At 37.8% G+C, this 15,196-nt stretch overlaps 1 protein-coding gene across 1 annotated transcript in view; it reads right to left on the bottom strand.

Annotated features, from left to right (window-relative positions):
- Positions 1 to 255: 255 nt before the first annotated feature.
- The window catches only part of SEC24D (SEC24 homolog D, COPII coat complex component), a 68,202-nt gene continuing 53,261 nt past the window's right edge, over positions 256 to 15,196 (bottom strand). The window contains 11 exon segments of the mRNA XM_042470079.1: positions 256 to 524; positions 700 to 789; positions 2,714 to 2,905; positions 3,865 to 4,044; positions 6,251 to 6,369; positions 7,225 to 7,363; positions 9,610 to 9,720; positions 9,722 to 9,756; positions 10,992 to 11,088; positions 12,837 to 13,007; positions 14,751 to 14,867. Coding sequence (XP_042326013.1) covers positions 384 to 524; positions 700 to 789; positions 2,714 to 2,905; positions 3,865 to 4,044; positions 6,251 to 6,369; positions 7,225 to 7,363; positions 9,610 to 9,720; positions 9,722 to 9,756; positions 10,992 to 11,088; positions 12,837 to 13,007; positions 14,751 to 14,867 — 1,392 coding nt within the window. The 3' untranslated portion in view covers positions 256 to 383.

The following is a 15,196-nucleotide window of genomic DNA, read 5'->3' as shown; positions in this document are numbered from 1 at the left end:
AAGCTGTAAGACTTCAACAAAACAGACAATATATGATTCTATATGACTAAAGAAAACCATGCATAATTATGCTTTGCAGTTTATTAAAATTTATGGAATGAAAACCACATGTTTTAAGCTTTGACAGATTCCAAGATTCAAATCTTGTCATAAGAAACTATCCTTTTAAAGAACAGTTAAGGCTCTCCCATAGGAGTTATACCTGAGCATAGAATTGTCTAGTCTACATTATAATGTAGCCCACCTACATTTATGAAAAAGGGCAAAAAGATATGAAATTAGAAACTGTACAAAATGGTATAATTAAAAAGCACCTTATGGTGGTTGGTCACTGAAGAAAAGTCCCTCTTGATAAGCACAAAGAATTAGTATTCATGCATCCATTAATTAAGTAATTGGCAAATCTCTTTATGAACACAACATAAGAAATCCACATAAGAAGCTCCTCCATAAATATTCTTATCTTCAACCAAGAACTGTTTGAAAGCCATCTCTGGCTGCTCTCTTTGCTTCACAATCAGGATCTGAAAGGGAGAAAAAAAGTGGTTCAGGTGTCAACATAATTTGAAAATACTGTCATGAGGCTAGCATCACCCTGACAGAGACTGGAGAAAGGTTTGAAAAAAGATGAGCTTCCAGTCCTAATGGTATCCATATGCCAAAAAAAGCACATCTTAGAATCTCAATGAATACACATACCTTCATGGTATACGGAGTTTTGTGCTGTAGATGATCTATAATTGACCTCAGCTTGGTAGAGTAGGGATTCTCCACTTCAGGAAGGAGTGTCTGAATCATAACAATATATAGGAAATAAGCATATATGGGAATTAGAATTACACCAAATGTTCTATATAAGCTTATCTATTGATGGGGAGGGGAAATCCAAGGAGATGACCAAATTTTATTAAGAGTTGAAGAATTAGCTTTATTTGGCATCATTATACTGAAAAGCAAAATGGGCCAGCTTTTTCAGTATCACAAGATGATAAGCACTACTAATATAATAGGGTTAAGAAGCTGCTCTTTCCCCACCCCTGCCCTACAGAGAAACACAGAAGGGACTGCTAACATTCTGTGCCTATTTTTTTAAAAGTGTGAACAGGGAAGTACAATCCAACCCCCAAGAAGCAAGGATATGATACAGAGCAGATTGAGACTGCATTTGTTGACAGCTGTATGTGCTACCATTTGTGCTGTTTTTTTCCAGCTCCTTCCATGTCTGTACGTTGGTACAGACATCTGAAAAAAAGCCTTACTCCCAGCACTGAGGGAAGCAAACCAGCCCTGTTTTTTGCTCTTCAACTTGATCCTCTTTATGAAGTGCATATGGGGGAGGACTGTAATTGCAGCATAAATTAATGCCACATACATATATATATTCCTTGGGCCTTATGGCTTGTTTCCCCTGTACCTGGCGACTCATGCAACTAAATCCTACACACCAGAAAATATAGGCCAGAATTCTAGATCAGCTAATTAGTTAAGTACACTTAACCAGTTGCCTGGACAGCAACTGCTGTAAGTAACAAAAGTCTGTTCTGTCAGTCAGGACAAAGCAGACTGATGTTTCCACATCCTCCCACCAATGATCTCCAGTGCAAGGAAGAAATGCAACAGGGATCTTGCTGCCAATTGTCACACTGGATGATCACTGGCTGGAGGGAGTTGGCAATGTCAAGTCTCCTGCACCCCAATCAACAGAAGAACAGATTCCTCAACAGTTGCAGCAGCTGTTGCCCAGTAATTCAGAATTGCAAGGGGGGGGTATGGTCCTTACTTACTGCTTACATGACTGAATACATAGGGATCCTGAATATGAGTCAGTTACAAATACATTACTAGGTTACACGTTCCTAACTGGTCATAAATTCCAGACATGGGAATTTGTTGAAAGTCCCAGTGGGATTGAAACACTGGAGGCTAATTCGCACCTAATAAAGTTTGTTGAGTAGACCCAACAAAGCAGTGGGATTTATAGAATTTACTTGACATTCAGCAATTGATTCAATGACTGTATTCTAGTGAGGACTAGAAACTGTATTTAGGCCTTATATTGGTAGCAGTTGACTAACTGAGGGTTGGTTGGTTTTGTGTGTGTGTGTGTGTCAGCATCCCATGTAATTTCATATATTATCTAGTCCTTTGCACTGCAAAACAGAGATCTTCAAAATGCTGCCAATGGATTACATGAAGCCTTCCAGCCCATCTTTTACTTTAAAAAAAATCCAAAAATGTGCTGAACAGATTTCTCTGCACTCTTTTGGAACTGTGGGAGAGGGAAATTCTGTCACATTTTGAGTCCCCCCCCCCCCCCCCGCCATCCATTTCTGGCTGCGGTAGTCCTTCTTCCCAAACAGGAAGTTTTTGGCCAATTCTTGGTTGAAAATATGACATTTCTGAGGGCCTAAAACAGGCTAGAAAGGCTCCAAATACAGCAAAATCATCCACTACAACTTATATAATAAATTTGGATTGGTGATGGGAAGAGGTAGGTTAGGGCAAGGACAGAGTCCCCAAACCTAAGACAGATACCCATCACTGCTAGACAAGTGCTTGCCTCCCTTCCCTCAGCCCTCTTGTATATGCAGTTCTCACAGCTGAAAGGAAGGAGAGAAAGTTGCCAAGGTACACTTTCAGCATTATGAACTTGGAGATAAAAATTTCCCATCTCATCAAAATTTTCCCCAAATATTGGACATGACATACTCACAGCTTCAGTGCTGACATGTGCAAAAGATGGTACATTAAATATCCCCTGGATAAGCTCTGGTGGGGCACTGACTCCTAACCATAAGAACATATGTACCCCATTCGCCAATAAAAATAACCCTCCTTCAGACAGGCGTTCTTCTGAGCAGCGGACAGCAGAGGGGAATACATCACTATTTACATCCATAGAATGCTGCAAAAATAAAAGTTAAGTTGTTAGGCCCCGTTTATGGGAAGAACATTGTGGCTACTGAACAAAATGATAGAAATGGAACCAGTTGTCCTATTAGTTATGGTCATTATATACCTTTCCCCAACCAAGTTTAGCCAAACTCGACACCCTTCTCTGTCTTGCCAGAACAACTACAGACTGCTGAACTGGTCTTCCTCCCATGTGCCTTGAAACTTAGATTTTCTTGTTTTCTTCACTGATGATCAGTGAACACCTGGAGGACCAGAGTTTGGGAGTCACTGTGCTAGACCCATGCTTGTGTCATAGAGAAGATGGTGGTGTCCATTCTGTGCAAGCTTGCTAAGTCGTACAGTTAAGCAGATGCAAGACTAGCAGTAGCAGTGAGTCCTGCTAGGGCAACAGTGCTTCAGCCCTTATCCAAACCCATGCTAGACTCAATGTGCAATACCACAGAACAGAGCTTGGAGAAGTTACTGGTCATGCCTGCTGGATGATCTAGGAGCTTTTCTAAATAATTCCCCATGTATACTCAACTATAAGTTGACTTTATGTATGTAAGTTGAGGGCCAATTTTGGGGACTAAATTATGGATTTTGACATGACCCGTGGATAAGTTGAAGGTAAAATTTACAAGCATGTAACAAATGATCTAAAGAATGAGGCAAAGGCAAAAAATGCCAAAAAACTTACAAAATTCCAGCAGGCATGTTTGTGCTCATACTAAAGGCTGTATGGATGAGTGAATGAATAGTTGAGGGGATAGTGCTTCCAGGACAGATTACACTCTTGCCTTTCATGAGGGGATGGTTCCTTTTTAAAATAACAGTTAAAGTACAGTACTGACATTGACTCATGGATAAGTCAACTCAGGTTTTTTTGGGTCAGTTTATTTGACTAAAATTTCTAGACTTATATTTGAGTACACAGTAATAATAATGCCCTGTTGCTGACATACTTACAATTGGCAGAAGCTGTGGATAGAATAATAATTGGGTGCTGGCAACATCCATGGACATGACCAGCTGTCTGTGAAAAGTTCTTTCATCTGTAGGGATTTCTGGCCTGCCCATTAGAACAGAGCTTTTCAGAAGACAGTTCATGTAGGCTGGGAATATTTTCATTGCATCAGGAAGGATAAGCTAGAAGACCAAATAAATAAATAAGCAAAACCAGGTCATGTTCTTCATTCATTTACTTCACATTTCCATATGCAGCAATTTAATTCCAGTCAGTTGAAACATGACTTATCTCAATTACTGTCTTTAAAATAAATAAATAAATAAATAAATAAATAAATAAATAATATGGGGTTTGTTCATGTTGAAATGATGTTTTCCCTCTCATTATGCCCACAACAGCAATCTACAACATGCTTTGACAGAAAGACAATATAGCCCACATCTATACTGTAGAAATAATGCATTTTGACATTGCTTTAGCTGCCATGGCTCAATGCTATGTAATTTTGGGATTTGTAGTTTTGTCAGATTTTTAATCTTCTCTGTCAGAGACCTCCAGTGCTATAACAAGAACCCAAATTGTGAGGAGGGACAACATCAGCCGGTATATCATGCTTGCACACATCACAAATTATGCATGGTTTATGATAAGATATATACATGTAATGAGTGGTACACACAGCACAGTAAATTTAACTAGACCAAGCTGAAAATGTTGCTAACCACGAAAAGGGCCAGTTAAAGCTTCAAAAATTTCTATCTGAAGACATTTGTATAAAATGAAAGAATTTGTTTTGTCATAGTTAATTTATAGTGTCTTCTCTGCCAAGATTCTTAGCAGGTGGTGTTTACCTCCCTGGTATGATTTAACTAATAAAAATGTGTTATGCTTCATCTGCTCATTAATTAGACTTTAAGCAAAGTGGTATATTTAAAAATGTTTATGTTGCACTTCATTTGAGTCCCACTAAAAATTAGCTGAGTGAGTGGAGGAATCTTCCCTTTAGAATCCCCTCTTTGTTTTTCATATGTTTCTTTATAAACAGAAACACATATGTGTCTAATAGATAAGAATAAGTAACTATTTGGCGGATATACCATGCAATTCCTTAAACATTGTTATTACTGGATGTCTGTTTTCTGATTCTAATTCTTTGTGAGTGAAAGCTTTTTAGCTACACACAATCCTGAAATTCAGATTGAGACAAATGTGATTAAAGGAGTAAATACAATTTCAAATACACTTACACAAAATGCCACAACTTCTGTTGTTAGACCTTAATAGAATAGGATCACTGGATCAATGGGATTTACCTATGTGTAGAGTCACCAATCAGCCACTGATTGAATGGATCCATTCTACTGTACTTGGGACTAACCAACAAGATGCCAGCCATTCTATCTTAGCTTGTGTAGCTTCCAATTTAAATCTGTATTTTTGGTTCACTGATTAAATTGTATATGTACATTTGTCTTCACTGGGTGCCTGGAAGCTAGAAATAGGTGTCCATTTGAACACACAACTGTTCCTTGAAAAATGCCTTGCACTTTCTGCTCTTTAAATGGAAGAAACCACTGTTTACAGAACAAAATATTAGGATCTAAGTTCAATTATTTTAGAATAAAATATTGGTTCAGTATGAGGTGTAATTCACTTTTCCATCATAGATGGAAGACCTGGCAGTGGTAATCTTTTGCTCAATCCTCTGCTTAGTTCAATAAACACTATTTGAATGTTCCTCATAGACATGTTTAAATAGCTATCCGGTTATTTGTGGTTAACTGCCTTGCAGCCCAATCCTATAAAATTAGTAAAACTGCTGACTGCATGTTCATTGCACAGGTGATGAAAAAGTTGGTGGGAGGGGAAGGAATCTATCCAAATTGTGAAGCAATCTGGGTAGATTCAACATTTGGGGAGATGGAAGAAAAGAGAAGAATTAGCTGCTTCTTTAGCATGACACTACCCAGCCTTCTCTTGTGTTAACCTTTTAAGCAACAAAAAGTTGGCAAAATATCTGGAAGAATGTCCATTCCTTTATCATCTTTCCTGACCTTCTTGTTATATATCTTTAGCCTTTCAAGCCACAGTTGACCTTTGCACTGGTGTGGAAGTGGGGAGGGAGGGAGGGAGGGAGGGAGGGAGGGAGGGAGAGAGAGAGAGAGAGAGAGAGAGAAGGTATGTGCTAGAGATAGATACAGAACATGAGTTGTATTTAGTACAATTTTACGTTCTAGACTTGTAGTAAATAAAAACTGGTGGAGTCAATATTTCTGTGGTGAATTCAACCTTCTCTCTTTGCATGTTCATAAACCCAGGTCTTCAGAGCTAGAACTAAAGAATGTATACAAAACTCAAACAACTAGTGCTTAAAATATAATATACCTGGCTCACAGCAGATGGGGTGGCACAGTTCTTTCTGTAACATGCTAACATGCGAGCTGTCTGATTCATCAGGATCTCACGGACAGTCTTCAGGGGTTGGCTGAGAATGGCATTGTAAGCTATAAGGATATGAATTAGAGGTCTAAAAATGTGGAGCAGTTACTCAGAAGGCTCAGCAAGACATCATATTATACTCTTTGATAAAGCAAATGAACAACAAATGTTAAAATCACCATGAATTTCATTTGATCAATTCCCTCAAACAACATTTTGGACGTTTTTGAAACCAGATACAATTTCAGTACATAACATCTGCTTACATAGCTATGGATGCTTAAGTTTAAAAATATGAATCACATGAAAAATTGTATTCAGCATGTGTTACTATGATGCTTCTAAGGCAGGGGTTCCCAACCTTTTTGACCTGCAAAGCCCTAAGGGATCAATGGAGCACATGCTGGGAACCACTATTCTAAGGCATAATGTGACTTGTAGATTTGACTTGCTCATTACAAATTTCCAACTGAAACAGATGTTATTTTCCCAATTACTTATTAATTAAACAAAATATCAGCGATGTGGCAAATCTGCAGCCATCCTGTTTCAACTTTTAATGTGTTCTCTGTGATTTAAAATACTTTGCATTACAGGAAAAGTATTCTTGAACCATGAAGTCATCAGCTAAGATCCTACATCAAGGAGACACAGAATAACTTCATACATGGTCAGTTATTTGGCAAATATACAACACTACCTCATTAATGAATTTCAGAACTGCATAACCAAAAATGCATTGACATCTGCATGTGCAATCTGCAAAGTGCATCATGTGCAATGGTATCACACATGTAACTCCACTTCCACAAACCTGAACAATGCAAGTCATCCTGCACTGGACAAAACTTGTGCATAAGGAAACGTATGCATGTGTAAGACACCAAAAGGATTCCGGCCATCATGAATCACAAACTTACCTGATTTCACAAAGAAATTTATGAGTGCATCAGTCTCACAGCTCTTGTAGACATCAGCTAACTGAGAGCTACAATTAAGCGCAGTGTTATGTATACGTAGTCGTCTTTGACCATTCATGGATGTGTAAAGGACTGCACACTGCAATGAGAAAAATCAAAGTTAAATTGAGCTGAAATCCATTTTCTTTTAGTTCTGGGCCTTCTGCAATGCTTGAAACTTGTTTTAAAAAATCAGATCTATCATAATACACCACAAGAAACCACAAATAACAATTAGGGGAGTTCTTTTTTCTTTTATTCCCCTTTGTTTTGACGAGGCTCACTGTGATAATGAAGGAGAATACAATGAGACCATAAATTACAATCAGTAAAGCTCTTTTTTTTATTCCTCTTGTCTGGGGAGACTCACTATGACAAGGAAGAATGCTTGCCCTAAAATATTTGGATGCTTTATAGGAATACTGCTAATTCTAACTGCCAGTGGCCTGCCTAAGTCTCAAGAAGAAGTCTTACTACTAGGCATGGAGCAGCTGATTGGTTCCTACAATCTTTTATATGCAAAATATGGGCTCTATCATTGAGTTTAATCAGGCATAACATAGCAACTGCTTTATTGCATTGTTTTTCACTCTCATGAAGCTACACCATTTCTTTAAAAGGTTTCCTTGCCTCACACCAATCTAGAAATCTAATTTGGTATACCTGCCCAGCTCTGACATTCTCTTTCTTCCATGCCTAGGTAGTTCCTAAACCTTTAAACTACTTCAAGCTATGTCCAGCTTTCTCCCGCACTCCCCCAACTTCTATGTCCTGCTATATTAAGGTCTATTAACCAGAGGTTGGATGATTAGGTATGCTGTAGCTGCAGATTTCCATGTACTGTATTTATTTACAGTCTGTCTTTTCCAGAAAGATGTCTGTTCAAGATGACTGTTGACATTTGAGGTCCTTTCTGACTCTGATTCTATTTCTATCCTGAACAGAACTGGAAAAGTTATCTTTATGGACTACAACTCCCAGAATCCCTTGCAAACATGTGATTCAAGAAGCACAGTCCAAAACAGCAAGTTTTCCCAGACAGTGAAGGAAGCAGTGAAAACCCCTTGAGCCTTGGCTAACTATAGGGATTGTATCAAAACGACTTGCAAAATTAGTTGCAGCATCCATCGTGTTATTTTATGCCAGTGTAAAGGAAGCCTCAGACTGAAATACATCCTCCCTTCTGTTTCTGATCCAGCTATCCCAGGAAAGACACCTATTTGCTTCACTGCAGGAGTGTATTTTTCTTAGGAATAATGTTGTCCTTGCCAAATCTAATTATGTTTTACTGCACTGCATTTACACAAGGATTTGTGACTAACTCATAGTTATATTTTAAGAGCAGATGACTAACTGTAGTAAAAGTAAAAAGCTTGGGTGAGCTAGATTTATAACCTACTCCAAAAAAAGGAAGCAGTCACAGCAAAAGGAGTCTTCACCTCATCTGAAAGTTTTATGAGGTTTCTATATTTTAAATAACAGAAGTACTCAACACATTTAAGGCAGAAATGCCAAAAAAAGTAAAAAGAGTTTTTCTTTTCTTTTCTACAAGAAACTGAAAAGAACTGACTTCTTACTGCAGAACATTTCTATCCATGCCTTCTCAGTAACAACCCACAAACTCTTGCATTTCTGCCATCTTGCTTTGAGGTAGAAATAGGGAACCTTTTCATTTTTAGAGGTTTTCAACTTCAGCCTATAGAAGCTCTAGCTAACATGGTGCAGGATGGAGTTGCAGCCCACAATGTCTAAAGAGCCAAATGTTCCCCAGACCTACTAGAATATGTTGAAGACGATGGAATGATAGTACATCAATGTTATCACTGTAGGCAGCTATTTCTCCAGTAGTTGAACCTTTTATTTTCTGAATAATCAGGAAAATAAGACATGCTTAATAAGAAAGAAACAGCACCCAGAAGCAGGAGTTGGGAGAAAACCTCTCTCCAAGTCAGAAACAGGAATTAAACTGGATAGAAGCCCCTTCCACCAGAAAGGATGAGCTTACACAACCCCATACCCAAGGTAGAGGTGAAATAGGCAATCTGTCTTAGAATGTTTTCTGCTACAAAGAAAGATATTACAAGCATGAAGAAAGCATACTGGTAGGACAAAAATCACTGGAGGTATCTGTTGACCTTCACATAGCTGCATTCTGCAGAGCATTTGCAATAACCATGTGGAAAAGATCACATTTTCCCAGTTACAAAAATACTGTCTAAGTGCTGGGAGTGTACAAGACCTATCATGATGGAAGATATCTGGATACAGAATAACAAACGGTAAGAAATTTATTGGTCATCTGGAGAGACCTTAAAAAGGCCACATGTGGGTGCTATAGCTTGTTACCTGGATTAAAGCTCCACTGTCTTCATTCAACTTGTCATCATGCTTGAATTCCACAGTTACTGCTTTGTCACAGTCTACTCCTGCCATTTCAATGTCAGTGGTGTTGTTCATGTAAAGAGCCCCCCAAGAAATCTGTTGCTCTGAAACCTATGCAAAATAAAAAAGAGTAAAGTATATACCATCGCTAAAAAGAAATACAAAATTGAGACTAATGTTAACATATAAATATGACAAATATAATCAGTACATAACACAGGTAAAATCATTACACTGATTTCATCTGCCTTGCCTGGACTAGGTCAAGACAAGATTTGAAACCCATAAAATTGCACAATAGCTGTCCAGCACTACACCTACAAATGTACCATAAAACTGCAGCATCAGAGAAATGGCAGTCCATTCTTCTCTCCTCCTTCCCTGTTTCCCCCATTCTTTGGATTTATTTGTATGTTATTCTGTATGGAAGTTTATGATGAAACATTAGAAGAACATCTGGACTGAAATGTTATGTAGTGGGATAAACTACTTCAGCAGATAGTGGATTCTGCTTCACTGAGGTTTTTAAACAGAGATTGGTTGGACTACTGTCACATTTCCACTTTCTTAGGAAACCTCTTGTTTCTTGAGCCTCACGGAGTGTCAATTATGAGTGTCAATTATGCAATTGAACAAGTAATGTGAATTGGCTTTTAGAAAGAAAAAATTTCTTGACATGTTCAAAATGAAAGTTTTCAATCACAACCTCTTTCCAAATTAGATGAGGAGTTATGAATTTATTCTAGACTATGGGACTCAACTGCTACTTCCAGACAATCCTCCTCCAGTTATAACCCTCCCATGTTTTCCTACCATTTACACTATATTCTTTGTTCTTACAACAACAACAAAAAATCCATTAAGAAGGAGAAGATTGAAATATATATATAATGTTTTCTCATTGGTAGTAATTAGCAATCAGGTCTGGAAGTACTAAAAAGAAAAAAACCTGTGAATGGCAGTTTTTATTTTTAAACATCACTTGACTTCTTTTTTCAAAAACAAACAAACCATGACATCCTGGGTTTTTTTTTCTTCTTCTGAATTTGGGGGGGTTAAAAGAGTGCTCTACTTAATATGTAACACAGTAATTGAATTCTCTACATAAATGCATTTATTGTTAAAGTTTGTCAAATCAGGTTTGTTTGATGGCAATACAATTAGAGATTATTGGGAGATTTTGTTATTAACCTCCCTGGTCTTGCAAACTCAGGGCTGTGACTTCCTTGACCAAGTTAATCCATTTGTAATGTAGTTTTGCTCTTTTCCTCTTGCCTTAAACTTTGCCCAGTATTGTTATATACATATAGATTAATATGCCAAAAAATCTACAAAAGTATTCTTACCTGTGCTAGTACGAACCCTCATGATTGCATCAAATCCCATCCTTTTTTCTATATTTTTCCTGAGGTCACTCAGAAATTGATGGCTGTCAGAATTTACCTAACAGGAAAAAAGAGAGAATTTAATACACTAGATACCTGCCACTGGAGGGCAGCAATACTACAGAAATGGTTCCAATACAGTATGTGCTTTAACATCACTTACACCCTTCATCCTGTTTAAGAGCACAGCTAACCCCCTACGCCTGACAAAGTGATCTATAGTCCACGAACATATGTACAGGATGACATGTTGTTTCTGCTGTAATAATCCAGTTTGACACTGCTTTATCTGGCCATGGCTCCATGCTATGGAGTCCTGGGATTTGTAGCTTGTGGTGGCACCAGAGCTCCCTGACAGCAAAGACTAAATGTATGATAAAACTACCATTCCCAGAATTCCTTAGCATGGAGCCACAGCAGTTAAAGCAGGTCAAACTGCATTATTTCTGCAGTGCAGATGCAACCTTGCAATTGCATTTACTTTAGTATTAGTTACCTAAAGCTATTCTTTTCAGATGGTTTGAAGAATGAAGAATGAATGTTTCAAAAGCAGATTTTCTCTAAATAACTGGAGGAAGCATGCACCTACTCTAGAAGCCAGAAATTTTGCTTTGGATACCAAGGTCTCACTGTACTATTGACTGCTACTATAATTAGAATAATAAGCAAATGAGACCCATATTACACAGAATAAATTATGTGGTTTACCCTTACTTTCTTCATGCATGCACAGGGACCACACTGCTGGCAGCCACAAGCTGTTGTGTTTCAGTTTTGGAAATTAGGGCTTAGCTTTGGTTATCATGTTGGTATCTGGGTTTAATGGCTAAATAGTCATTTGACAAATGAAAAGCCATTGTATACCTCCTCAGATAATTTGGCATATGGCATTTACTTTCACTCTGGGTATAAAAAATATATGTAGTATGAAAAATCGCAAGACTATGACCTAAAATTCATTCTTTAAAGTCAAGAAGAAGTAAAATTCAGTAAAACACTAATAATAATCATTGTTCTGTGGAACTCATCACTGATAAGCATAGAAGGCTATAATTTATATGCTTTTCCATCCTTTCATGAGTGAAGAAGAAAATCACAATAGTGTCTCTATTTCAAACCAATTGCTGTTAGTCAGTGTGTCATGCTTTTCTGAGCAATAATTCAGAAATCCATAGGGAAAGATTTTGTATGCACTTGGAAAGGTACCATTTTACTTTTTGTTACGTATCACTCCATAAGTGAATAGCTTTGGGGGCAATTTTAAAGAAAGGGAACACTCCATAATCCTTACATGAATCATGTACATGCTGCCCTACCACAATGCTTTTTGTTGTTTTTTTAAAATTAAGTAAGTTCTAAGCATGGTATTTTAGAACGCAATTATTGTAACTCTTCTTGGAATTGTCTGCACCTGGTATTATTTCAAAATACTATATAGATTTAGTTTTCAATCTATGCTGCTGCAAGCAAAATTGCCAACTCCATTTTGTATGCTGCCATGTGGATTTTTGTTTTTTGTGTTTTAAATCTCAATGTGGAGGAGAGATTTTTCTGCAAAAATTCAAGAGTTTGCAAGAACTCACTTCAGCTGAAAAACTTTCATCGTGCAAGATTAGCTTGGATTTCTACATTTTTCCTCAAGTGCTTCATTGTCAAGCACATTAAAATATTAGCATATTGCGACTTACCTTCAAATAATTAAATTCTGTTTTCTACTGTTTCTTTTCTACATTTTGTGGAGACAAGCTTTGTGTGTCAAATTCCATGCACTCTTAGATGGCATAAAGATAACCTTTGGACACTCACCTGAAAATTGTTGTATTTGTACAGAGTTCCTCCAGTATGCATAGTAACAAGGCCCATGGATGCTACATCAACATACTGGTTTGGGAAAAGGAACAGATCCACACAGCAGCCATTTGCAACACAGTCTCTGGCCAGGGTCTCATAAATATTTGTCTGTGGCTGAAACAGTGTCTGGAAAGTTTTAAAAGACACATTCTGAGTAATATGCAAACAAAAAAACAGTCCACAAGAACAACCTAGTACAATGCAAAGCTGAATTTAACTGGGAAATGTTTTAACTGGGAAATCGTGGTGTTTTTTTTTTTAAAAATGCAGCTCCAATTAAAACATAATTTTGATAGACAAACTATGCCAGGGTAAATATTGACTGGTACTAACTAAAGGAAACTATGGGCCTGAACAGACAGGCCAAAATAAAGCTGTCTTGGATCACTTTGGAGGTATGCTGTTTAAATGATGCATGTGTCCTAAGGGGTCGGAGGCCACGCCAAAGCTATGCTCCAGTCCTAAGGACTGGAGCGCAGCTTTGGCACAGCTTCTGGCCTTTTAAGATGCATGTGTCATTTAAAAAGCATACCTCCAAAGTGCCTGAAGCAGCTTTATTTTGGCCTTTCTGTTCAGACACTATTATGTATTTTTCTGACAGAATCAGATCCTTAGTTCGTAACGCAGTCTGCTTCATTTACAAATTGGATTAAGGTTGGAAATCATATATACAGTGGTACCCCGGGTTACGAAAATAATCCGTTCCGCGGCGCCCTTCGTAACCCGAAATCTTTCGCAAGCCGAAAAAGCCATAGGCGCTAGCGCTGGAAGCTGCGATTTGGTGCGAAAAAGCGCCGAAAAGCACCAAAAATTTTTTTCGTAAGCCGGAAAAAAAAAACAACGTAACCCGGAACAGTTTTTTCCTATAGAATTTTTTCGTATCCCGGAAATTTCGTAACGCGGTGCTTTCGTATCCCGGGGTACCACTGTACATATTCAATATTCAGCTTATATGATTTACTGCCACTTAACTACTGCAAATAGAACTTCCACAGCTTTCAAATGAAACACAATGGCTTTGGTCCTAACAACTTCTCATGGGAACAGAAGACACTACTCCTTCAACATGGATGAAGGAGGTTTCTGCTTGTCTTCCCTTCCACAGTGACAATCTCCACTGCCTCTGCAAAGTGATGTCACAGGTGCAGGAACTGTTCTTTATCAACATATAATTTTTCTCTTATCAGCACATTCACACATGAGGATATTTTAATTCAGATCAGTTGATAACAGTTCACACATTTGATTCAAGTAATGAAGTGCTAATCATCCCTAAAAGGAACCAGTTCTATCTCCATTTTATTTGTCCTCAAAAACCAGATGGACCAACAAGACCAATTTAAAAGGAAAGGAATGATGGATGAGGATCAAATTTAATTATCCATCCATGTCCAGAGCCATTAACAAAGATATATCAACTAGCCCTGGTTTATGCTCTGTGAAGACTGGAATTTGAATTGACTGTAATTAGCACAGTACTGGGATTCTGGAGGCTATAGTAGTCCAGAGAGAGCGAGAGAGAGAGAGAGAGCATGAGGATTGACACACTGCTGTTGTGCTTTCCGGGTGTCAGATTAACTGTATCAGGTGGCCTAAAACCAAAACATCCTTTGACTACCTAAATTAAGACAGATCTACTTGGCAAGGGTATATGCTTCTACAATGGCACAAATGGGAAGTGTTATAATGCTAGAGGGCTGTAAGAAGCACAAAAAGAAGAATACATTGATATTTAGCTTTAAGAAAAGACATTTGGTTTAGAGGAATACTTATCTGAGATTTGATAAGAAAAAAAAACATAGTCATGATCAGTTTACCACAAGTTGCATGGAAAAGGAAAACAGTAAGAAGTAAAGAAAGAAAGAATACCTTCTCCTTTTCTGTATTGACCAGTTTTCTATCGTCTCTGCTCTTCAGCTTCCCAGGAGCTTCTGCAGTTGGCAGTGAAGCATGGAAGAGAAACAACTTTCCAGGACATTCTGCTGCCTGTTACAAAAGCACAGAAAAATGACCTTTATTCTGCTGTGGTTATAAACATTGGAGTCAAATCTCCAGTTAAGGCTCAAAACATTAGTGCAAATGATCTGTGAACTTCATAAACAAAATAGTTTATAGTCTGAAATACCTGTAGCACCCAAATTCCTGTGAAATAACTGTGAGGTTGACAGCTATTCACAGGTAACAGTGTAACATAGAGATGTCTTAATCACTTAAGATACAACAATATATCAGCAATACATCGTGTAGTTGCTATGTTTTAAGACAACTCTATTCCTAGATTACTAAATGTTTGCTTAAACAGAAAAAAAAATCAA

Source organism: Sceloporus undulatus, chromosome 5 (assembly GCF_019175285.1).
Source record: "Sceloporus undulatus isolate JIND9_A2432 ecotype Alabama chromosome 5, SceUnd_v1.1, whole genome shotgun sequence".
Lineage (NCBI taxonomy): Eukaryota > Metazoa > Chordata > Lepidosauria > Squamata > Phrynosomatidae > Sceloporus > Sceloporus undulatus.
Note: the sequence above shows the minus strand (reverse complement) of the source record. Positions and strands in the feature narration are given on the sequence as shown.